Source organism: Caenorhabditis remanei, chromosome I (assembly GCF_010183535.1).
Source record: "Caenorhabditis remanei strain PX506 chromosome I, whole genome shotgun sequence".
In the NCBI taxonomy this organism is placed as follows: Eukaryota; Metazoa; Nematoda; class Chromadorea; order Rhabditida; family Rhabditidae; genus Caenorhabditis; species Caenorhabditis remanei.
The window spans coordinates 8,435,261-8,459,165 of NC_071328.1; the positions used below are offsets into that span (position 1 = coordinate 8,435,261).

Genomic DNA, 23,905 nt, shown 5'->3' on the forward strand with positions numbered 1-23,905 from the left:
CAGAATAAAATATTCTAACTGAAACTATCTGAAAATCAATCAATGAACTGACTAGCATCCATTGTCTTTCCACTTCGAAGACTGTCAGCAACCGAGGCGGGCATGAGTTCACAAAGAAGTTCATCAGTTTTTTGTTTCTCAATTTCCAATTCTTGTGCCATTTTTTTGAGCTTTTTGGTAGTTTCTTCAAGTGTTCGACTGAAAAAAAGTTATTAGGAGGAGTTCTTTTGTTCCCAAAGCTATCCCAAAGCTTACTTCAATTCAACTTGACTCATACGACTCTGATTCAACATGATGACGTCACGAGTTCCGTCGTGACGTTGCATATCGGAAAGATGGAGGTTACGTTCGATTAACTCACGGACCTGAATAACGGAATTTCTTTATAGGACTTGCAGGAAAACAGAACTACCGTAGTCACATTAACAGAGCACATGTAGAGAATATACTTTCCTTCATCAATGAATACCATTGAACCTTTCAGAAGAACTGTCTTTGCTTCATCTGATGGATTGTGGACGATGTCTCCAAGTCCCTGAACATCAAATTTAGGCAACATCCAACATAATCTCCCCTTACTTTCAATCTGAAGACGAAAAGTGAATTCTTATAATATTTGATCGACTCATAAGAGAATGGTACTTCTGGATGAACCAATTCAAGAAGATCAGTGACTCGAGTCTCTTGACGAGTCGCGTTTGGATACGTTTTCTGAAAGAAATGAAGCAATACAGCAGACTAAAATTTTAAACTCGAAACCTTGATAAAATTTCCAAAATGTTCCAAGAAAAGATCCGGATCAAAACAGATATGATAAGGAAAGGCAAGACCAAAATCAGTTGAAGAGATCTCGTAGATTCCCTGGAATATAAGAAACTTGAAAAAGAAAAACTGTTGTTTGTAAATTTGGATGAAGATAAAACAAAAATATTATATTTCAAAGACAAATGCAAGAAAGATGTAAAAATGCTATACACAGATTGCTGAAAATGGAAGAAACTTAACAGGTGAGGTCATTGAAAACCATACCCTGATAAAGTCGGACTCTGCATTTGCATGCATAGCCCAAAACCCACTATTCTGAGCAGGTTTTTAATTATATCAATTTCATATTCTTCGGTGATAGACCGTGCCCAAATTAATGCCCCGAACCCTCTCATGAAAACTGAAGAAATAGGTCTAAAACCGCACATTTTTTCACCGAATTTCTCTTTTCTCTCAAAATTCGTTATCCGGTTTTAGACCTACTTCTTTTGGTTCTTCTTCTATTTCCAAATGAGATTTCTTCTGAGAAGGAGGGATTAATCTGAGTGCAGTCAACCTCCGACGAATGAATAATACCGTTGATAAATCAATTTGCGAGTCAGCTTTCGATGAGATTGATTTCTGTTGAACACTGTTTGGATTCTCGATTTGAGTGATCACGAAAACGACGTGTTCAGTGACGAATGCATCCAAATGCTCTTGTTTTCTCTCCTGAACTTTCATCACCACTTCTGTATCATAAATACGACGAGCTACTTCACGGACGACGCCTGAAAACGGCACTGTTCAGAGAACCATAAGAAAAGCAGTGGTCATACAGACACACATTCTTGGTGTTCTTACCCTTGACAATTGGATAAAGGCCGCTACGTTTTGAGTAGTAATGAAGAAGAAGAGTTCCGTCCGCCTGAACATCACATCTGAATGACGGACCACGAAGTTTAGTTTTGTAGACGACGTGGTCGATGAAGTAGTGAAGAGAATCCAATGAATCCAAGAAACCCTGAGAAGAATTCATGTTATCTCTGATCTCACACTTTCCCTGTATTGACACCATTTTCCCAGAATTAGTATTCTAGAAATATTCTCAGAAAATAGAGAAAAGTAGGGACATTACGAAATGAGGGTGGTGATGAACTCGATGATTTATTTAACGACTAGTGGCTAGTAACTATCAAATTCTGGTGATCTCTGTTAGAAGATTCGATATGAAGCCTTTTGACCACCGCGGTGAAAAAAGAAACATGAAAATAGCATAAGTGAAGCATGAACCCTTCATTCCCAAAGTCTCCAGTACGTTTACCTCCAAATCAGGAGCCATTGCTCTCAACAACTCATCCCATCCAGTTTCCATTGTGAATTGAATCAAGAAACCTCCGTAAGCTTCCCAGATTTCTTCAATTGGAATTCCAATGACATTTGCCATTGAGTTGACCAAACGAAGAGTTTCATCATCATTATAATAATGAGCGATTTCACTTTCTGTTCCCAATTCAAATTTTGCCATATGTCTGAAAATGGAGTTTCACGATGGTGACTTGAGAAATGTTGAGCAAAAAAACACGTACACAATCTTCTCCCAGATATCTTTTCCATATTTTCTGGTGACAAGTTGTCGAAAGCTTTCATGAATCCAGCCGAACTGTAAACAGAATACAAATTAGAACTTTCAAACAATTACAAAATATGTAGAAGATAATAACAAAAAACTAAACTAAAACATCTTTCAACTCACCATTTTCCTTCTTTCTTTCTGATTTCTTCCACTTTTTCCTCTGCTTCCAAAAACGTATCGTAGACGACAAAACCTTGAAATATACCTTTTTCCGACGTCTTCTACAACTTAAGATGATGATAAAAATATAGAAATGAGGTATTCTGGAGTCAACGAAGAAGAAGAAGGAGTGTGAAGGATTGCGTGTCAAATGAACATTAGCCATTCGGCAGAGGAAGTGTGATAACTTGAAGAGGAAAAGGGATGAGAAGGGGGATGACACTTTGAATTTTGATGAATTCTCATCTGATGAAGTTGAAGAAATGAGGTATCCATGGACCCCCTGAGAAATCGAATATATGGAAGATGAGGGACTTGTTTTGAGATAGAAGTTTCGAGAAATTCATCATTTTGGAAATCCGGACAGACACAAGAACGAGAAGACTATCTGTTCTTGAATGAATACTCTGAAAACACGTACATATCTCCTGTTCAATATCTTTCAAATATTCATTTTTGGGAAAAACAATGAAAAACGTGAAATGATAAGGAACTCTAAACTTCACGTAATTTTCCATAGATCAAGGATATCAAAGGAGAAACAAATTATTTTTGAATTTCTTAAAAGTTCCAATCGTTCAATGGGTGTACCAAAAGTCACCACGGATGGACCGAAAAAAACTGATCCACATGATCCTGTGAGTACTTTAATCATCCAAAGCCTCCAGCTTCAATCTCAAATCATTTCTCACTTCTCAGGTTAAATGGTTGGGTACAGTAGTCGAGCGACTCAAATGGTGGAGTCCTGGAAATTGTCAGAAACTTTTTCTTGAAGCTGAACTCATTGAGTTGTGCTATAGAGCACGTGAACAGTTTTGGAAGAGTAGTGTGTTGTTGCAGGTGAAGAGAGTGGATGGGAAAAACAAGAATTCTCGAATCAACATGTTTCCAGGTCGAGGCTCCAGTGAATATTTGTGGAGATATTCATGGACAATTTGAAGATTTATTGGCACTTTTCGAGTTGACAGGATATCCTCCTCATCAAAAGTAAGGGGAGGGTATTCACAGGTGCCGCAATATTTGGGAATTTAAGGAAATCAAAAATGTGGAATTCAGATTGATAAACAATGAGAAAGATTCCCGTTCGGACAATAGACACCGCCTGTTTTCATTTAAACGTTTTCTTTTTTTCAGATATTTATTCCTCGGTGACTACGTGGATCGTGGTCCATTCTCAATTGAAGTCATCACTCTTCTCTTCGCTTTCCAAATTCTTCACCCCGAAAAATTTTATCTTCTACGTGGAAATCATGAAAGCCGACCTGTCAATATGCAATATGGATTCTATTTGGAATGTCGTAAAAGATATTCCGAAAGACTTTATGATGCATTTCAATTGGCGTTCTATTGTATGCCATTGTGCGCAGTTGTTAGTAAGAAAATCATTTGTATGCATGGAGGAATTTCAGAAGATTTGATCGATTTGAAGTGAGTTTCATGAACTGTGGAACTTGAATCATCCCTCGTTTTCAGTCAACTCAATAAAGTGGATCGTCCTTGTGACATCCCTGACATTGGAGTAATTGCTGATTTGACATGGGCTGATCCAGATGATAAACTTCAAGGTTACGGTGGATCACCACGTGGTGCTGGTCGCTCTTTCGGTCCAGAAGCCGTTCGAAAGTTTCTCCAATTGCACAGTTTGGATCTTGTCGTTCGTGCTCATCAAGTAGTTATGGATGGTTACGAGTTCTTTGCTCAACAGCAACTTGTCACTATCTTCTCGGCTCCTGCTTATTGTGGACAGTTTGATAATGCGGGAGCAGTTCTGAATGTGGATTATAATCTTGTAAGAATATATTTTTTCTCATTTTTGAGATTCTCGATTTCTATTATTCTTCAGGCGTGTTCATTCACCATCTTCCGTCCAGATAAAAACTTCAATGGACTTGCAAGTGACGAGAAAACCAAGAAACAAGGGAAGAAGGATGGTCACTGAAAGGAATGAAACATTTAGTTTTTCTTCAAATAAAAGTTTGCAAAAAAAGGAAATTTTGTTCGAAGAATCGAACTCTCGTCGCATTCCTGGAAATCAACCTTGTTAACCAATACACCACCAGTGTAAAAGCGTCGCGCATTGGCGCAGACAATCATAAGCGCAGCGGTATCCGAGGCACAAAAAGAAGAGTGTTCCGCGATTAACAAATATGCGTGCGATCAAAACTCAATCTCTTCATTATCGAGAAGAAACAGTACTCATTGAACTTTTTCTCTTTCGTGGTTTGATTTGATCTACCGCTCCCTGACTCGCAACACTCTCTTTGTGTGCTTCTTCTCCTTCTTCCTCTCATAGTTAAGTTATCATATCTATACACACACAGACAAGCGCCCGCACTTCCTCCGTCTTTCGTTATCTCTTTTTCATGAGCACCAATATATACCCATCCTCTATCCCTATTCTTCAACAAAAGAGCACACTGATCAGAGAGACGCAGACATTCACCTGGCTGACGGGAGAGCATTCAGGAAGAGAGATTTGTTCAATCAGACACAATTCGGTTGCCCTCTATGATTTTTGATATGTTTTTGTTCGGAGACACTTCGGATCTAACCGCTTACATTTATTGAGTTGATTAAAACCATTTGTTCTATTCTGAAAATAAAGAAATTGTTTTCTTAACTTGCTATATCTCACATTTTTCTTTTTGGTTCTTCGGAAGATTTTCCTAATCCTATCTAGAAAAAACATCACCGCAGATCGGTTCGTATTCACTCTAAATTTCCATTTTCGTTTCCATAAACATGATGCTTCGTGTACAAATCATTCAGATGTAGTCCTGAAATCACAAGTAGCATCCCCGTAATGGTCAGCATGGATGCCTTCCAAGCATTCAAGGGGGGTTAGATTCCTCCCGAACGCATAACATTTTTTCATAAGCGTCCTCTGCCTTTTTGACTTTTCTGACTATTACTTCCATTGTTTGTTCAACTGTAGACTGATTTATATCATATATGTGTGTTTCTGTCTCATGAATAATTCAATTTTCTTTCAATTCATATGAGGAAAATGTCGGCTGACTCTTCCGACCGGAAATTTGATGTTTGGGGGGCAGAAGGCAGCTCATTCGTATGGAAAAGGACACCCCCACTCATTTTTTTTCTTGGATTCTTGAGAGATTCTTAAAATTTATTCTCAATTTTGCTTCTGCTGAACAATGTATTCTATTCCCTAAATGAAAATCAGAAAACCAGTTTCACTGAAGAAATAATAATTTCAGGATTAGCTTTTTTAGTCGGAAGACCGAAAAGAAGACGAAAATGATGATGAGTCTCACTTAATCTCCTGTCATTTTCTTACACGATTCTTGGTTTTTGTGTATCTATTCTCAGTTTTCTTTCTAAAAAAGTTGTGTTGTACTCCTTCGAATATTCTTTCTTTGTTGGTTACTGTATCGGACATTTGAATTCTCATTTACCCATTTCCTCTGTAGTTCTGAACTTTTCGAGAACATAATTTTAAATTCTGAATGCGTTTTGGTTCGTTTCATCTCTTTTTTCAAAAATGTCGAATTCATCTGATGTCAACCGTGAAATTTAAACTACGAGATGTCCGGAATGAGCAATATAAAAAGAGAGATTGCTCATATATCTCAATGAATAGATCTTTCAACTTTCTGAAACTATAATGATGATGTTGGAAATATTTAATGAGATGGAAAAGTTTCGGATCAAAATGTTTGAGAGAGCTGTGGCAACAGACAGTGTACGACTAAATTTTTGTATAGTCAAGATATTGAAACACATATTCGAAAAAATATTGGTGCATTTCATCCTCGAAGATATACTTAGCTGATGGCCATTTTTTTTTACTCCCATTTTTCTTTTTTCGTTTCGATGTTCTTGAGGCGGTGGATCCACTGGAGGATTTCTTTTCCATGCTTTCTTCTAGCAACCATCCTTTCCCCATTATCTTTTCCACCTATTTCACCAGAAGACAGAAAGACTCACCTAAAACTTTTCTCTTCTTTTCATCTGTTTTCTGTTCTTTTTCGACTAAAAACACACTGACCCTAACTCTTTTCTTTCTTCTCTTTTTCTAGAAATTTAGAAGAAAAGAAGAGAAAAAAGAGAGAAAAGGGACAGGATGCTCCTCGTCTATAACCCACAACAGGCTAACATGTGTTCGTTTTTTCGTTTGCTTTTATTTTACTTTTTGTTTTTTGATATAACAAAAGGTACTCGGAGATTGTTTGTGGAATGAAATTTTTTTACTGCAAGATTATTCGAACTGAAATCAATTGGGATTTTAGTGAGTATCGTTTTCTTTGGGTCTACTCATTGATACATTGTTAGCTCTCGATTGGTAACTATCATGAAATTTCATAGTATTGCTATCTACTTATCTTCGAGCCCTTGTTTCTTGATGACATGAGTTTACTGAACATAAAAATGAAGTTTGCACTTGAGGAGTACTGTACTTATTTGAGTTTACCAGAACTAAAAGTGTTAGAATCGTAAAACAGGAGCACCTGAGGTATTTTAAAATGTATTGAATTCTTCCCTCGCCATTATTGTTCAGGTTTTATACATTTCTGAACTCTGGCCACTTCGTCAACAAATTTTCCAGTTGAATGAGAACTTAGAGGGTGGCGAAGACGTTCTAAATAAAGTTGAGGTGACGAAGCTTTTTCCTTTTCGAATTCCTTGAAAAAATGACTCCGAATCTCCCAATTTTCGAGTTTACTCTCTTCTCCATTCTAAGGCTGCTTAGACATTCCAAATTCTGAATTTGATGAATTTTAGACAACTGAACAGCATCATCATTTTCTATCTTTCCTATGTTTACCCTATTCCAGATCTTCTTTTTTTTGTTTCTCTTGGTGTGTTTTTCAATGAAAAATTGCAAAAACGAACCTATTTTCCCCGTTCTCTTTCTCATCTGTAGTATTTTTCTCTTCTTTTTCCCATTTTTCAAGAATTCGCCGCCTACTTCAGCCCACATAAAATATAATAAATTGCACCCAATGGATAATAATGTGTGAAGAAAAAAGAGGAAGAAAGAAGGGAAATGGGAAGTTTGATGCGGGAAAAAGAATGGAACAAAAGATAAAAACAACAAAGAGAGAAAGAAAAACCGTTAAGAAGCTCCACCCCCAAATGGGCGCTGCTTACTTCTCTAAGCCTTTCCAATTTCTCCGAATCCATCGAATGTCCAATATCTTCGAAACTAAATATTCCGTCGTCGTCCCGTAATAAATCTTCCAGTTTCCCGTCGTCCCTATTCTTCTATTTCCGACTTTTTCTTCTTTAAAAATGAAAATTATACGCTCCTATCGAAAGATCTGAAAGCATATACTTTTTTCCGAAATGCTGTACTTTTTATTTATTTTTTCGTTATTCTTTCTAAAAAGGAAACGTCATTTTGTCTTTTTCAGAATTTTTTATGTTTATATCGGAGAACTTTTTGAAATTTTCCCGACAGAAAAGCATTTTTCGTGGGATGAAATTCCTCTGGGAACCGTTTAAAATGAGTGAAAAACTTGGAGGAAAAGAAGAGAGAAGGATGTCATTTTTGAATTGAAAAATGAAAATATAGGAGTGGAAAAGAGTAAAGTTTCGGATTTATGCACTGATTTTGATGGTTTGCTTAGAAAATTGTTGATTTTCACTATCGAAGTTGCTATTGATTAATTTCTGGAGCCTTAGTATTCTCGAAAAATTTTTTGAGTTGAACAGTTTCGTGTTCAAAACTACGAAAATTACTACGCCCCTTCAAACTTCACTCAAAAAGTTACTATGTTTTTCGCAGTTAAATCGGAAACTAAGTGTAAGTCAGTCTGGAAACGGTGAGATTATCTCGAAAACCCTTTTATTACCTTGTTTTTATTTTCGAAATACTTCATTTTTCAATATCCAGTTAGTTCGTCTCTCTGATTTCAGTACTTTCACTTTTTCCCAGATAGTTCTAAAACTATCAAACAAATCTAGGTTTTACCAAAACATCTCCCCTTTCAGATTTCCTTGTAACTCTTTACAATTCCGACACAAGTCATTTTATTCTCTTTAATCCTACCAACTCCCGATATCTTTCCCTCCATTCAACTGCCCTCTATCAGCTCCCGTTCCCAGTGAAAAATTCTATGAAATTTTCCAAATATAGCCAATGGAAAGGGCAGTCACGCCATCACATCACCAATTTTTAATTTTCTCCTTTCCCTTTTTGTGCCATCCCATTGAAAAAAATATATGTCGATCATTCAGAGTGAAATGATTAAACAACTATTTCCTCCTATTCTATACTTTTTTCAAAAAAAATTTCTCTTTTTTTCCGAAAAGAGTAAAACCGGGAATAGAGGAGGTCCATCTAATTGGAAATTCGTTGAGCATCCGGGGGACAAAAAATGGAAAAAAAAGGAAAATTGATGAATCTTTTCTGTCGTTTCTGTGTCCAATTGTTCAGTTTCTCGGTGTTTTTAATTAGAGTTTGATGAAAAATTGGAGAAAATCAAATTGAGTTTTATTGGATTCGGGGAATGAGATGTTCCGGAAGTCATAGGTCAAAGGGGTGGAGCATATGGAATTGGGGCCCAGCAGGGCCTTCATAGATTTATATTGGCTTCAGTGAGAGATTTTGTGGCTCTGGGAAGAATTTATGTCTGAAAGATTGATTTCGCCGAGAAACGTAAAATCTATGTAGATAAGTCCTTTGAAAGATGCGTTTTTATCATAGAAAACTGAAATCGTGACCTGAAGAAAACCAGAATTCCAAACGGAATGATGTAAATATTCCATCGGCTAAGGAGATCAGCGCGGCTAACTGAACGTCATCCCAGATAACCAAACTAAATCAGATAATTCCGAAAAAAAAGGTGAGATGGTTCTCGTTTGGAGGTTTTTTTTCATAGTGATTCAATTGCTGAAATTCTGAAACTTACTCCAAGACCCCATTAGTTTCTTAAAACAAAGAGACGCAATTGTTATGGAGGACTCAGTTTTCAGACTGAAACTCAGAGACGTTTACCCATAAGAAAAGGCGAAGTGAGTGAAGGATGCATGTGTCTGTCTCCCATGTCTATGTCCGTTACTGATTAGGTTATCTAGGTGGGTTGGGAGAAAAAAGAAGCGCAAAACTCACTTTTTGGAGTAGCTTTTCTCTTGTTTGGGAAACTCAAATTTTAACGGATATTCTCGAGTAGAGATTCAGAATCTGTTGAGCATTTATAATTTGTTCGTATCATACTTCCCGTCGAATCTACTTTCATCTATTCCCGATTATTTCTTTCTGACCATTCAGTTCTTCATTCAGAATCCTTGAAAATTCTTTTCGATCATCAAAAATCAAATAGTTTTCATTCTTCTTTTCGTGCTCCTCTCGTATTCTGATCATCTCTTTCCACGCATTGTTTCTCTTCTTTCTCTCATCCCAATCCACGATTTTCTACTTAATTGAGATGAATTCTTTCCTTTTTTTTTGACTCATCACGCAACAACTTCTTCTTTTCTCTTCTATTCTGATTCAAAAGTCTTCTTCTTCTCATCCTCTTGTTAAATAGAAAAAAGTCCCGAAAAACAAAACGATTAGAACTTTTCTTGTTGTATAGTAATTACCAATCGGAGGAGTTCTTGATGATCTTTCTGTTGTTCTAGACTTGCGGAGGAATTTCTTCAAAGAAATCACGTGTGTTTTCCTTTGCTTTAATTCAACATAGAGATAAACCAAAAGTCGGGAACGCCAATCAAATCAAGATTTTATGATTTTTAATTTCACGGTTACCAATTTCTTCATTAGGCAGTAGTTATTTAGTAATCTTCCCCTACCGTGTCCTCATTCTATCGCTTTTCTATTTTTCCCAGCAAATCCTTTTTTTTTGGAATTCCTTTTTCTTTTACAGATCTATGAACCGAGCCCGTAAAACAAGCAGTTGTGGATGTTTTCGAAGTGCCTTCTGTCTTCTCAAACCATCGACGTCGTCGTCTTCTGGAGAGCACGGTGACAGTGATAAAAAGTTGTTATCAGCTCAGATGAGTGCGACGAGAGATGATGATCAGGTAAGAAAACTTCTTTCTCGCTTGAATTATCGTGCTGACAGTTCCATATTCTTCCTTTTTCTAGGCGAACAGTCACCCATCTCGTCCTATAAAAGTACCACCGCTGGATTTGAACGGTGTCGAAAAAAAGAATTTCAAGACAAGAGGAGTTCGACGGAGAACTTCAGAAGGTGGTGGAAGAGGACAGCATCTTGCTGAAGTCGTTTGTGAGTTACATCGTCGTAACGGCTGGGGTGCCTTCGGTGCATTTTGCGAGGGGACGGTTAAGCTGGAAAACTCGTCTGTCTGGTAAAACAACATTTAGTGTTCTTGTTGGTTCCATTATCACCAAAGAGTTCCCATCCGCGTTCTGAACTGGAAAAGTTTTTCAAAAAATAAAAACAAAATACATAGACTGACATGTCTGAGACAACTGTTTAGTTCTGAAGATCAATTGAATGTTTTTTGTTCCTCATCACTTCGTGATTTGCTCACAATCTTCTTCTTTTTTTACCCATCCACACTTCCCCTCCTATATAGTTTTCATCAAATACGCATCACTTCTTCTTCTTTTTTCCTCTTCTTCTTCTTCTAAATCCAATCAAAAAACAAGAGTCTCTTCTTCTTCTGGAGAAGAGTCGTCTCCCGACGTCTTCTTCTTCTTCTTCTGAAGACGTGTCGTAAGTCAATCAGAGACAACTCTTCACATACATCCAATATCACTTCTTCTTCTTCTTCGTCTCCAGAAGACGTCGTCTCGTTTCTTGACAAAATGTTAAGAATAGACAGAAGTAGAGGGTGGTGGGCGGAGTGAGAAGAAGAAGAAGAAGAACTTGTCGTAGACGACTTCTCAGTTCTTTCTTACCATGGAGTTTTTTCAAGAGTCCCTTATTTTTTCCGTCATGTTTTGATCCTTCCTCTCACTTTTACTAAAAAGAAAACTCAAGTTGTCAACTTGAAAAATACAATGATTCTTGAATTTCGTGTAGCACGGATATCCGTTCGTATATTTGGAGACTTGTTGAGAACTTTGTGCTCAGAAAGGGGTTTTCTTTGATTTCACACCGAAATGAATTTTCTTTAGAATGTGAGGTACTTAAATAGGTCGATCAATATTTCTTAACAGTAAAAATACAATAAACATAGGCATAACAGGTTGAAATCCTTACAATTTGAGTACAACATTTTATCGGAACATTAACTATCCGGATTATATGGTTTCATTTGAATCCATGATGCCGATGTAACCTGTGGAGAATCTTTCCGGGTGGGGAACTCTAGAGATGCTGAAATTTAAACATCAGAAACCAGGGTTGTCCACAACTATTTTTCTTGTGAATACATAGATATCCGGCTAATTGGAGTCTTCAAAATTTAACCTGATACTATCTTACTCATCCCACATCATAGTGTGAAGCAAGAATTACCCATAGTTTTTGTTCCAATTGCTCCGAAAAGAAATAGTTTTCCTTTTGACTTCCTCCGCTCCATAAACAGTTCCTCTTCTCATTTTCATATTTCCTACATTATCTTTTGATCTTTTTCTCGTCATTTTCTTGTCCAACTCACCAACACTCAAATATAAATATACCCTTTCCAATTCCTCTTCTTCTCAATTTTTCCCTCTCTCTCTACTTTTGCCATTTCCCTCCGATACCACAATTAGGTTGGTATTCAGAATATCAGAAGAAGGGCGCTGTACATGCACTTTGATGTCTTTATCCCTACTTCTCTCTCGATTTAACCATAACAAAAAAGTTTTTTTTTGAAAAGATTTTTGATCGTCTCATCTTTTTTTGGATGTATATCGTTAGAATATCCTTGTTGAGAAAATAATTCTGAAGATCACAACACAGAACACTTTTGGCCGTTCGGAACCGTTTTTTTTTTGAAAAAAAAATTTGACTACTGCTAAATAATATTTGATGAAGCAAAGAGTTACTACTGGGAATATTGAATCTAAAAACAAAAGATGGTAATGATGAGAATTAGTGCTTTTGTTTTTGAGTTGACTACACTGTTTAGTACTCATAATTGCTCTTGTAGGAAGATGTATTTTCTCGGAATTTCTTGCATCTTTTAAAATGATTGAACTCACTTAATTAAACAGTTTGGATTGAAACTTCACTTAGAAATACATATTTAGTTTGTTCATGAACAATTTCTCATTTTTTCCCCGTTCATCATCTCTTCTTCTTACTAATTTTCGGTAGACATCTTCTTCTTTTTTCCAGACTCGAATCTCTACAAAAAATATAAAAACTAGAAGATATTTTGAATGCGTGAAAGTGTTGACAAGAAAACTCGGCAGTTACGGGATAAATATCCACCACCCCAAATGTTTGTGTTTTCGGCGATGACGTTGCCGCCGAGCACGTCTACGGCGACAAGTGCTGAAAATGGGTTTAGAAGAGGTATTGAAGAACTGGTAGGAATGGGATGTGGAACTGTTGATTTGCGGGAGACAATTAGATGGATTAATTAACTCTTGAGCAGAGAAACGGGGAACACAACATCTGAAAAACAATTGTGATTCTATTCTTTTAGTGGATGGACTTCAACGACCAGTCAGTCTTCTTCGGAAACAAAAAGAAGCAAATGCAGATGGAAATGATCCAGATGGCGCCACGTCACCTTCATCATCACGAAAAAAGAGTTATGATAATGCTCCTGCATTGGAATCATTGGAAAAGTGAGTTCCGTATGAAGAAGAGTCTCTGGAAAACTGTATAATCATTCGACGAATGTAATGATGTTTTTGGTGGAGTAAACATGTTTCTGTGAAATAAAACCCCCATTTTTATTAGAATTAATGGCTATAGAAGTAGAATATTTTCAGAAAGCAGGACTTCTGAAAGGTTTCTTTGGCTGTTTTTTTTGGTTGGAAGCTCTAGTTTTGTCTTATTGTCTCACTCTTCACGGTCTCCTAAACGTGAAAATTTTTATTAATTTGCACGTCGTCTGCGTCTCTCACTGTGATTTTTATCTCTCGTTTTCTCTTTATAGACGTAACTTTAAGCTATCTGGTGACTTGGAAGAAGCAGGATTTTGATTGATTTTTATGAAAAGTAGATGGAGGAAGACATTCCCAGCATTTTCATATATTAAACATATCATTCTGCCGTCTATGGAGCTCATTATCTCTTGTGTAATCAAATGGAGTGTTTTGACCCATTTTCGGAGATGTAGTCTACTTTTCGTTCAAAATTGGATAGAAGACTGTTAATGAAGGCTTCCGTAAGCAGTTTGTACACCGAAACCGTTCAGAAAAACATCAGATGGATGAAAAAATTAGGAATTCAGTAGATAATACGATGATTTTCTACTGCCGATGACCTAATTACGATGTATTTCAAAAATCGCTTGCCATGAGTTTTTAGAGAATCTGAAATTAATCAGTTTGCACCTTGAAATTTTGATTTTAGGCAAAAACTGAAAAAGTTGATTCAAAAATTCAATTTCAGTACAAAAATACGATTTTTTCGTACTTTTTGGCAAATATCTTGAAAACAAAGTAAAAAATCAAAAAACTGGCCCCATGCGAAGTTTCTAAATTTCATTCTGATTCGAATGAGCCATAAATCGAGAATTTTCGTTGAAAAATAAAAAAGTAGATGCATATATAAGAATTACTACTCAGTCGAAGGAACTTCTTAAAACTAGATCAACTTTTTTATTTTCCAATGAAAATTCTTGATTGACGGCTCATTAAAATCAGAATAAAATTTAGAAACTTTGCAAGATGCCACATTTTTGAAGTTTGACCTAATTCTTGAGAAAAATCGGAAAATGTGCAGAAAATTTGCCATTTTGAACTGACATCGAAAATTGGGATCTGCTTTTGTGGTTTTGCTCCAGGAAGATTCATTCTACTTGAATAATGATCAGATCAAGAATTTCTACAACCCCATGGAAACAGTTTTTAATCAAATGTCGTAATTAGGTATACGGTATCTCAGGTGACTGAATATTGGTTGAGAACGGAGTGTATAGGAACATAAAAAGATTTCCGGCTGGTTTTTCATAGCTAAACGATCACTAACAACTTGTTCAACAAAATTATAGCGCATGAACAACAATTAGTCGATTACATTTCTCAAATTCGGTCAAGTTTCCCAGTTTTTCTGTTTCTCGTTCACTGGCGTCCAAAGTCTAAGTTCACATTACTATTGCATATCAAAATGTAGGGATTTTTTTCCTCTATTCGTTTTGAAAACTTCCTGTCAAGTTGATACTTTTCCTTGAAGCTAGAGCGTTGTAAACAATTGCCCTACTTTTTTCTCAAAAATAGCCAAGGACAATACTCAGCGTGAAAGGTCAGATGATGTGGAAATTTATTTAGAATTTTTTACGCGCAGGAGACCGTGACTCTTTGATATTTCAACACCGTGATGTTGAAATGACGTAAGAAGTAAAGTGCGACAAAAATTCATTGAGAAACAAGAAGAATATTAGTTATCAGAATAGTTAATTTCATTTTCTGAACTTGAAATATCAGTTCAGGTAATCAGCAATATCAATCGAGAGAGTTTGAGAAGTTGGTGTCCCTCTGCGTGGAAAAAAGTATAGTAACCATATGAGAGTCTCCCTCCAAACCAATACATCCGGTGACCATTTCAATCCAATTTCCGTTATTTCTTTTCCATCCGTTCGCTTCTTTCCCTTCTCAATATCATAATCATTTTCTCTCTTTTCACCACCAAAATCCACTAATCTCCCTTGAATATATCACTTGTCTCTTCCATCTTCATCCACTCCGTTTCATCCGGATATCACTTATATATGAAGTGATAAATAATGATGAGCTGGCTCCGAAAAGAGATATAGAATTGCCTAGAGAGTAAGATAGAGAGAGAAAACGGCTTAACTCTCTCACATCTTTCCTCTTCATCTATATAGATAAGCCCTCCTCCTCCTCTTCTATCCACGTCTTCTTCTTCTTCATTCCCACCACTTGATCACGACGACGTCTTCATCATCCACAAACAGCTTATTTCATTCTCTCGCCACTTTTTTCGCCAAGAATTCTACTTTCATTTCAGTTGAAAGTTTATCTGTTTTTGACTGAACTATAGTTCTCTGATATCTGTCTGAAACTCACTTAAAAGCCTGAAAGATGATGATCGTCGGGGACACGTTTGGTTTTTATCAACTTGTTCTCAGGAAGCATGCGTGCAGGTAATTTCGAAGAGTTCGCCTATTTAGCAGCTCTAATCCTAGAATTTTGTTTTTAAATGAAATCTTAAAAAGTAGAAAAAGATACATCTTGTTCCAATAGCAATTGAAACGTAAGTGAGATTTTTCAACCTATTTATTTCCAGACTTCGCTATATTCTTCATCAACTAAACAGTGGTCAACTGCCTCTCGAGGATCTCAAACGAAACATCGAATATGCAGCGTTGGTACTCGAAACAGCGTATATGGATGAGACGAGGTATGTTAAATGGAAAGAAACAATGAATTATGAATGAGCTAGAAGAGGGAAAATGATGATAAGGGAATGCATTTTTCTGATGGATTTGAGTCATGAGGGAAAAAAGAGAGCAAAATATGTCAGTTCACTTGGAAAGATCTGAAAAATTGGGCTATAGAATCATTTGATTCAACATTTCCTAAAAACCTATTCAGTTTTTGCAGACGGATATGCGATGAAGACGATGACCTAGCTGAGGTCACTCCAGAAACAGTTCCAGATGAAGTTCGTGAGTGGCTTGCCGCAACATTCACTCGTCAAAATGCAGGAAAGAAACGGGATAAACCAAAGTTCAAAAGTGTTGCAAATGCAATCAGAACTGGAATATTCTTTGAGAAACTTTTCCGCAAACAACAAGTTGTTCAATGCCCAATTCCACCAGAAATCGCTGAACTAATGAAGGAAGTATGCACGTGGTCGTTCAGTCCATTCCAACTCAATGAAGTTTCGGAAGGTCATGCGTTGAAATACGTTGGATTTGAGTTATTCAATCGATATGGTTTTATGGATAGATTCAAAGTTCCACTCTCTGCTTTGGAGAATTACTTATCCGCATTGGAAGTTGGATACTCGAAACATAACAATCCATATCATAATGTTGTTCACGCTGCTGATGTTACTCAAAGTTCACATTTCATGCTATCTCAAACTGGATTAGCGGTTAGTGTCAACTCACTCAGGCTACTTGAAATATATCTTTCGTTTTTCAGAATTCCCTCGGTGATCTCGAACTTCTTGCCGTCCTTTTCGGTGCTCTAATCCACGATTATGAGCACACTGGACACACAAATAACTTCCATATCCAATCACAATCTCAATTCGCAATGCTTTATAATGACAGAAGTGTTCTCGAGAATCATCACGTATCGTCTTGTTTCCGTCTAATGAAAGAAGACGATAAGAATATTCTGACTCATTTGACACGTGATGAATATAAGGAATTAAGAAATATGGTTATTGAAATTGTGTTGGCAACTGATATGTCGACTCATTTTATGCAAATCAAGACAATGAAATCAATGCTGAGCTTGCCGGAAGGGTTAGTTTAAGAGCTAGACAATTGAAACTTGTTGAATCCCATCTTTGTTTCAGAATCGATAAAAACAAAGCTCTGTGCCTTATTGTCCACGCCTGTGATATATCTCATCCTGCTAAACCGTGGAATCTTCATGAAAGATGGACTGAAGGAGTTCTTGAAGAATTCTTCCGTCAGGGAGATCTAGAAGCTTCTATGGGTCTACCGTACTCCCCATTGTGTGATAGACATACAGTACACGTGGCAGATTCTCAAATTGGATTCATTGATTTTATTGTGGAACCAACGATGGTTGTGTGTGGAGAATTGTTGGTTAAAATGGTGAGTGGACATCTGGACAGACAGAAACACAGACATATATTACAGGTGGAACCACTCGTTTCCCTGCCTCCGACAGACTCTTTATTCCCTCCAAGTGTCGATGGTGGAGATGACAAATCACCATCGAATGCGTTGAGTCCACTGCCCGATCTGTTTGTTTTTGATTCTTTTTGATTCGCATGGCTATCTTTTCTCTTAATTTAGTTCAAGTACACTGTATTGGACTTCTCACAAATAGTTCGATAGAGCGCACTTTCATTTAGTTCATTCTCACAATAAGCTTTTCATTGCTAACCTGATTCAACAAAAGAACAATCGTTGACATTCAGTTCCAGACGAAACTCCTCGACTTCTCCTTCGTCAATCCGGAAAATTCCATTGAATTATGCTGGAAAATTGGATATTCCGACGCCATGGATGAAGTTCCTTCATGAAAATAAAGCACACTGGAAGGAGCGTGCTGCTAAAGGTAGATCAAATTGATATTTGAATTTATTGTCAAAAAACTTTGAAAACTTTCAGAGGAAGAAGAACGTAAAGTCAAAGAAGCCGCTGAGGCAGAAGCTGCGGCAAAGCAAGCGGAGGAAAACAAAGAAAACGGTGAGTTCCATTTCAAATTACAGTTTTAAAAACATACTTTTCCAGGTGTCACAGTCAACTGAAATTCTCCTCAATCAACCTTTATTCCAATTCCAATTCCAGACACAATCTTCAAAAAACGTTCCGAAAACTGTTTCAGTCAGTATTTATTATTATTTTCGTCGATATTTTATATTGTGTATTTGTGATTTTCTACTTTATTCATATAAATTTGTGTAGATTTCTCTTCTTTTCATGTAGAGTTTGTCATTCTGAAAATCAAATGATTTTATTGCAGTTCAGGCAAGAAAAAAACATTGATATTTGAATTTATTAAAAGAAGTACACGTAGATCTCTGAATTTTTGGAGACGATATGTGGTTCAAAACCGGTGCGAAAATAGAACAAAACTGGGTTGAAGAAATGGATGGGAACATTTGAATTTTTGGAAAATATAGGAAGTGGTACTTATCGGATATGCGCCTTGCTCTTCATCATTCGTTGTCTCTGCTGAAAAACAAAATTGTTAGTACAGTGTCTGCATCTCTATTTTCCCTCTCTTTCCCCACAACGCTCCGACTATTCTCTTTTGATCTAATCTACCTGTTTAAACATGTTTGTTCATATAATAGAATTTGCTGATGCCTTTATAGCTCAGTGGTAGAGAATTCATTTCGATGTTTAGATTATCGTGTTGTGGTACAAAAAAAGAATAGTTCCGGTCAGCATTATTTACTCACATATTAAACATCTGAACATGTTTTGCTCTTGGCTCTGAATGGACAGCGAGGTCTGATTGCATTTGATGTTGATGAGGCTGATGAAGATATTTATGGTTGGATGGTGGCAGTGGCGTGACACGCTTTCGTGGACTGTATGGAGTATATGGAACATATGAACGATGGTCGATCACACTTTTAAAAATGCGCGGTTTCAGATCTGATACACGTTTAATGGTTTTCTCAGTCTGTAAAAATTTAGATGAGCGTATTATGTCTCAAAACGTTTCTTTTCTATGTGACCCAATTACCGTAAATACTGTATTAAAACGGCACCAGTAATAGATCGGAACCTATATTATAACGGCACCCATCTATACTCAGAACTCATGAAGATGATTATCCCGGTGTTTTTTCTTGATTCTGATTAGAAGCAGCGAGATTAGTAATTTCTAGATCATCAAATAGAACGTCCAAAAAAGTGTTTCCGTTTAACTTTAATGAGTTTCTGAAACCACAAAATTTATCTCGGAGGAAGTTGAAAACTATAACGGCATGTCGTTATAATACTGTATTTTCGGTATTCATTTCGCTCACCCATTGTTCTTTTTTCTTCTGCGCAATAACTGCTTCAGCATACCAGAGAACTTTTTCTGTGTTCGTCATATTTATTATTTGAGAGTTGAGTTCTCGTCCAGTAATTATTTTCGGCGGCATATCTTTCTTTAAAGAAATGCATGTAGAACCGGAATTGAGAGTGAATCATTTTCGGAAAACCCGAAAGAGGGATTTCCGACTTAAAAATCATCAAACATAGTAGAAAATATAAAAATAAATTACAATTCATACATACATGAAATTAGGGCAACAACGCAGTTCAATAATGACAAAACTGAATTAAATAAAGTGGAAGAGGTAGTTTCATCACAATAATACAAACAACTCGAAATAATAGAATATAGTGAGTTTCAAAAAGGAGCTCTGACCAGAGACGTCGACAATTCTGGAAGAGGATCTCGAAGAAGTTGCATTTCAGTGAGATATTGTAGCAGAGTTTGTTTGGACACACGCTCGTTTTTGTAGAGACTGAAAACAATTCATGCGATTTATTAGAACGGAAAAATTGTTCTGAAATTCCCCAGGAAAGCGAGCTCCAAAGTGATATAATTTAACAGCCATTTGGATCTATGAAAATCAGACTTGTCACGGGCCGGGCCGGGCCGGGCCAAAATTAGGAAAAATCTCGGCCCGGCCCGGCCGCCCGGCCCGGCCCGCTCGGCCCGTTTTGAAACATTTTTCCAAAACATTTGTTGTTTTTGAACTTTTTTTTGGAAATTTTTTGAACTTTTTTCCGGGCCGGGCCAAGAGAAATTTCGGCCCGGCCCGGGCCGGCCCGATTTTTGACAAGTCTGATGAAAATACGTACTATGCGAAATTATGCTCATGATTATTCACTCACGTATGATAGAATTGAATGAACTGCTCGTGTTGATTGTTGTGCATATAATCACAGAATCCATTATCTTTCCTATAATCCAGGCAAACGACACAATAGTTTCCGTTCGATTGATTCTTCTTTCGAAGTGTTTTCCGAACGGTAAGCTCGTCTCCTATTGCTCTCGCCATTTCACCGACGGTAGTAAATGAAGTACACAAGCGTATTTCTGGTTGGGGAATATGGGAAGCAGACTAAAAAAGTATATTATTTCAGAATAAAGTTGTGAAGACACATAAGAACATATTTGTATAAAAGGAAACTTATTTTCAGAATAAAAAACTTGAAATTCACCTCTTCTGAAAAATCTGTGTTGACCAGACATGGATGTCTGGAAATACAGAAGCCAAAAGGAAAACTCACTCTCGCCAGTGCCCATGGTATCTTATCTCCACTTTGATCAACCCTATCCCCAATTCTCTTCGTTTTTTTCGACGATTCGCCAACTGGTGCTCTTTCTGGTGTCATATTCGCCAAGTTCATCTAAAATATCGACTGTATGGTTTTTCGCAAACCATGGCTCAGTTTTCAACGCTGATAAACGATACAAATAATTATTCAGTAAACTGGATATCCACACCCGTTTTTAGTCAACTTCTTGAAAATATCTGAACTGAGACTAAGAAATACTACAGTCAGATTGTGGTCCAGCCGGGATTGGAATCAAAAGATAACACCCTCGGACTTACATCAACTTCTTCTTCCCCGTCATAATCATATTGTCGTTTTTTCGTTCTACCACTCGTTCCTTCTTCTAGTTCTTGGCTGATTTCTGAAGCGACCGTTGAAACGGCTGACATTGGTTGCTCATTAATGATGATTTCCTCATCATCATCATAAAATTGTAAACTATTTGGTTTTCGGTCCACCGGGGCATCAGGATTATGAGGATTAGGAAATAACTTCTTCAGAGAATTTGTGATTGGAGGGAAATGTTGCTGAAAACAAATAAATTATGGAAACTTCCAAGATCATCGATATACTACGAGCTCTCCTACAGATATTGTAGGAATTAATAAAGTGAGACCTGCGTGACCTCGGACTCGATACATCGATTTAATTTTGAGCCCCGCCCTCAAAACAGGAAAGCCGATGAACGATGTTCGCCCCTGCTATCTGAAGTTGTTTCTACCGCTCCCATTCCATAAAAATGACTGGTTCAGCTCAAGTTTCGGGTCGATGTTTGAAAAATTTCAAGTTCGCAATCACCAGGAGTGACTTTGTTACATTTCCACAATACGATATTTCCTGCTTGGTCGTCTTAATTGGATCATTCAACTCACAAGTGTTTGAATGCTGTCATGTGTCGATACCGCCCAACTCGTCGAATGAGGGAATTGTCGTAATGGTGTAGTCGACACGGTAGGAGTTATTTGTCGTACTTCTATGTTTTTCTTTAAAAAAAAGAATTTTCAGATTGGTCTTCTGTTGTTTTTTGTGCCTTACTTACAGGAGTTTTAGGAGGTGTTTCTGCAACGTCTCTCTTCGGTTCAACCGTCGCATGATCCACATCGCCAAATTGAATTTTCATATGTTTTATATGATTGATCAGTACGTGCTGATTCATATCGACTCCTGTGGAAAACCAACTGTCGCAATTTTCCCAGCCACATTTTATCTGAAAACTTACTACTTGGAAGTGTGAAACATCGAACGGGGAAAGAATTCAGCTTGATAGCAATCTTAAACCCGACTACAAATTTGCAATAGATGGTAATCAATTTTCTGAATTTTTTGATCAGATAGTGATGTTTCCTTCATGATGAATGGGTTTCATTCAAAAATAAGCTCACCATCTCTGGCGGTCGAGCCATTTTGGAGTCTGCCTGGAAACGAAACTGAATTGAGTTCCCACAAATATAGATATAGAAAATATTTATCAGACTTCCAGCCAAGCCAGAAATACAGATATAAAAAGAACTTCTGCAACGATAATTTCGAACAATTTTATTGCATAATCTGAAGTCTACATCATCGTATATAAGATTCGGTGAAAAGGCAAACATACTGTCACCGTCGAACGAACTTTTAGAATACAATTTCTAAATGTGAATAACTGAATCATAATTATATGATATAAATAACATAGCTGTTAAAAAAATATTCTTGAAAATAAAGATATAAATAGCAGATATTAAAGCAAGTATTTAGAATTGAAAAACCGGTAGATGGAAAGCTCGTATGACAAACTATTTGGAAAAACTGTTTGAGCAATTTGAATGGTACAATCAGTTACTACTTTGAAAGTGGGAAAGAAAAGAAGTTGATAGAAATGGGCTGCCTGAGAAGCCAAAAAATTGTACAGAAAAAAGAACTTTAGCGATGGAGAGGTTAATTGATGATGGACTGGAAATTTTTTGATTTTTGATGATTCCTGATAAAATACTTGTAAATTTTCTTGTAAAAATGAGTGGCACGTTCACAGAGCAGAACAGAAAAGTGATAAAATTAAGAAAAAAAAGAGAAAGACGTCAGTTCGCCGCTTTTTCTTCCCTTTTCGAGTAGCCGGTAATCATTTTATTCAATATAACGAGCAGATTTTTCTTAGTTATTTCCGCTCCATCGTTATAATGTCTCCAAGTCGAAATGATTTGTTTAGATATCTTACAGTGTGGGGATCCACATCGTTCGAATGATACGCATATAACACAGAACTGGGATGGATCGGAGTTTGCTGGGAAGCTGGACGATGGCATTTGATCTATGGCATCCAAGACAATTGAGCTCGCTTCACTCATTTTCATGTTTTCATCGAATTTTATTAACTTTCTTTCAACTAGAGTATTGCTTTCCATGGACTTCTCTGATTGTGAAGGGGACTGTGACTGACATTTGAAAATAGGTTTTTCGTTGACTCGTGAGTCATTTTCCTTGATTTTCTTCTCTGGAAGCTCGTTCAATGTCGCATTTGAGCCTCTCCTTCTGCCCGTCTTACTCTTTGAATCCACAATTTCCGAATCGCGATGTTCAGTTTCGATATGTCGTCGTACTTCATTTTTTGTTCGAAACGAAGCTGTACAGTTGTCAGCTATGCAAACAATCTGAAGTAGGTTCGAATTGATCAAAAACACTTCATCTAAACTTTTGTTAATATCGGATTTCGAATGTTTAGAGAAGATCATTCTAAAATAGTAAAGTTTTTAAGTCTCACCTTCATATCTTCATTTTTCACCGCAGGCGGTGAAATAATTTCTCGACTTTTCAACTCTTTGAGCATTTCTAGACTGACTTCAAGATGATCAATGTGTTTTAAAAAAACATGATGATTCATGTCAACTCCAGTTGAAAACCAACTTTGACAATTTTCCCAGCCGCATTTTATCTGAAACACTTTTTCTAGAATATTCGAAACCAGCCTATCTGCCCGCCAAACACCACTTGTCTTTTATATATAAGAATGAATCCCAAAAAATATAGATTTTTTATACAAACGATTGGCAAATCTATATATTTGAAAGGCCATTAACTAACCATTTCTGGTGGAATCCGTCGGCTTCCCATTTTCAAGATTCAGATTGACGAGTTCCCTGCAATAGCAAATATTTAGATATTCTGGTTTCAGATTGATAATATTAGGGGAACAAAACGTTTCTTATACTGTCAAAAATAGATTTGCAATGTCGGCATAGAAAATGTTTTAAAGTCCAATCAGGAAACAAAAAGTTCCATCTCTTTATCTTCCTTGTAACATTCCGTACGCTCTGTTACTCGACGAAAGTTCGATATGAGCCTCTATTACTTTTGAGCCGGGAGGTGAAAAAAAAACCAACAAAA

The 23,905-nt window shown here is 36.9% G+C and overlaps 5 protein-coding genes across 5 annotated transcripts; 2 read left to right on the forward strand and 3 right to left on the reverse strand.

Moving 5' to 3' along the window:
- Positions 1-35: 35 nt before the first annotated feature.
- GCK72_001711 (uncharacterized protein) lies at positions 36-2,394 on the reverse strand (the record flags this gene model as incomplete). The annotated part of the gene is made up of 9 exons (XM_053723090.1): positions 36-198; positions 256-365; positions 413-535; positions 580-711; positions 760-861; positions 1,249-1,535; positions 1,609-1,768; positions 2,069-2,276; positions 2,330-2,394. The coding sequence occupies 9 exons, from the start codon at positions 2,392-2,394 to the stop codon at positions 36-38; spliced, it is 1,350 nt and encodes a 449-aa protein (XP_053591735.1).
- A 726-nt stretch (positions 2,395-3,120) lies between these two features.
- GCK72_001712 (uncharacterized protein) lies at positions 3,121-4,478 on the forward strand (the record flags this gene model as incomplete). Its single annotated transcript, XM_053723091.1, has 6 exons — positions 3,121-3,177; positions 3,239-3,379; positions 3,432-3,526; positions 3,674-3,967; positions 4,013-4,328; positions 4,383-4,478. The coding sequence occupies 6 exons, from the start codon at positions 3,121-3,123 to the stop codon at positions 4,476-4,478; spliced, it is 999 nt and encodes a 332-aa protein (XP_053591736.1).
- A 5,897-nt stretch (positions 4,479-10,375) lies between these two features.
- GCK72_001713 (uncharacterized protein) lies at positions 10,376-18,000 on the forward strand (the record flags this gene model as incomplete). The annotated part of the gene is made up of 11 exons (XM_053723092.1): positions 10,376-10,528; positions 10,593-10,734; positions 13,055-13,199; positions 15,829-15,942; positions 16,146-16,641; positions 16,692-17,020; positions 17,074-17,338; positions 17,384-17,490; positions 17,674-17,807; positions 17,861-17,938; positions 17,984-18,000. 11 exons carry the CDS (start codon positions 10,376-10,378, stop codon positions 17,998-18,000), a joined length of 1,980 nt encoding a protein of 659 aa, XP_053591737.1.
- Positions 18,001-18,653: 653 nt separating this feature from the next.
- Positions 18,654-21,945, reverse strand: GCK72_001714 (uncharacterized protein; the record flags this gene model as incomplete). Its single annotated transcript, XM_003115154.2, has 9 exons — positions 18,654-18,884; positions 19,234-19,359; positions 19,623-19,722; positions 20,096-20,325; positions 20,495-20,614; positions 20,821-21,069; positions 21,415-21,525; positions 21,582-21,749; positions 21,925-21,945. 9 exons carry the CDS (start codon positions 21,943-21,945, stop codon positions 18,654-18,656), a joined length of 1,356 nt encoding a protein of 451 aa, XP_003115202.2.
- Positions 21,946-22,602: 657 nt separating this feature from the next.
- GCK72_001715 (uncharacterized protein) lies at positions 22,603-23,632 on the reverse strand (the record flags this gene model as incomplete). The annotated part of the gene is made up of 3 exons (XM_003114789.2): positions 22,603-23,172; positions 23,283-23,453; positions 23,603-23,632. 3 exons carry the CDS (start codon positions 23,630-23,632, stop codon positions 22,603-22,605), a joined length of 771 nt encoding a protein of 256 aa, XP_003114837.2.
- Between the last annotated feature and the right edge of the window lie 273 nt (positions 23,633-23,905).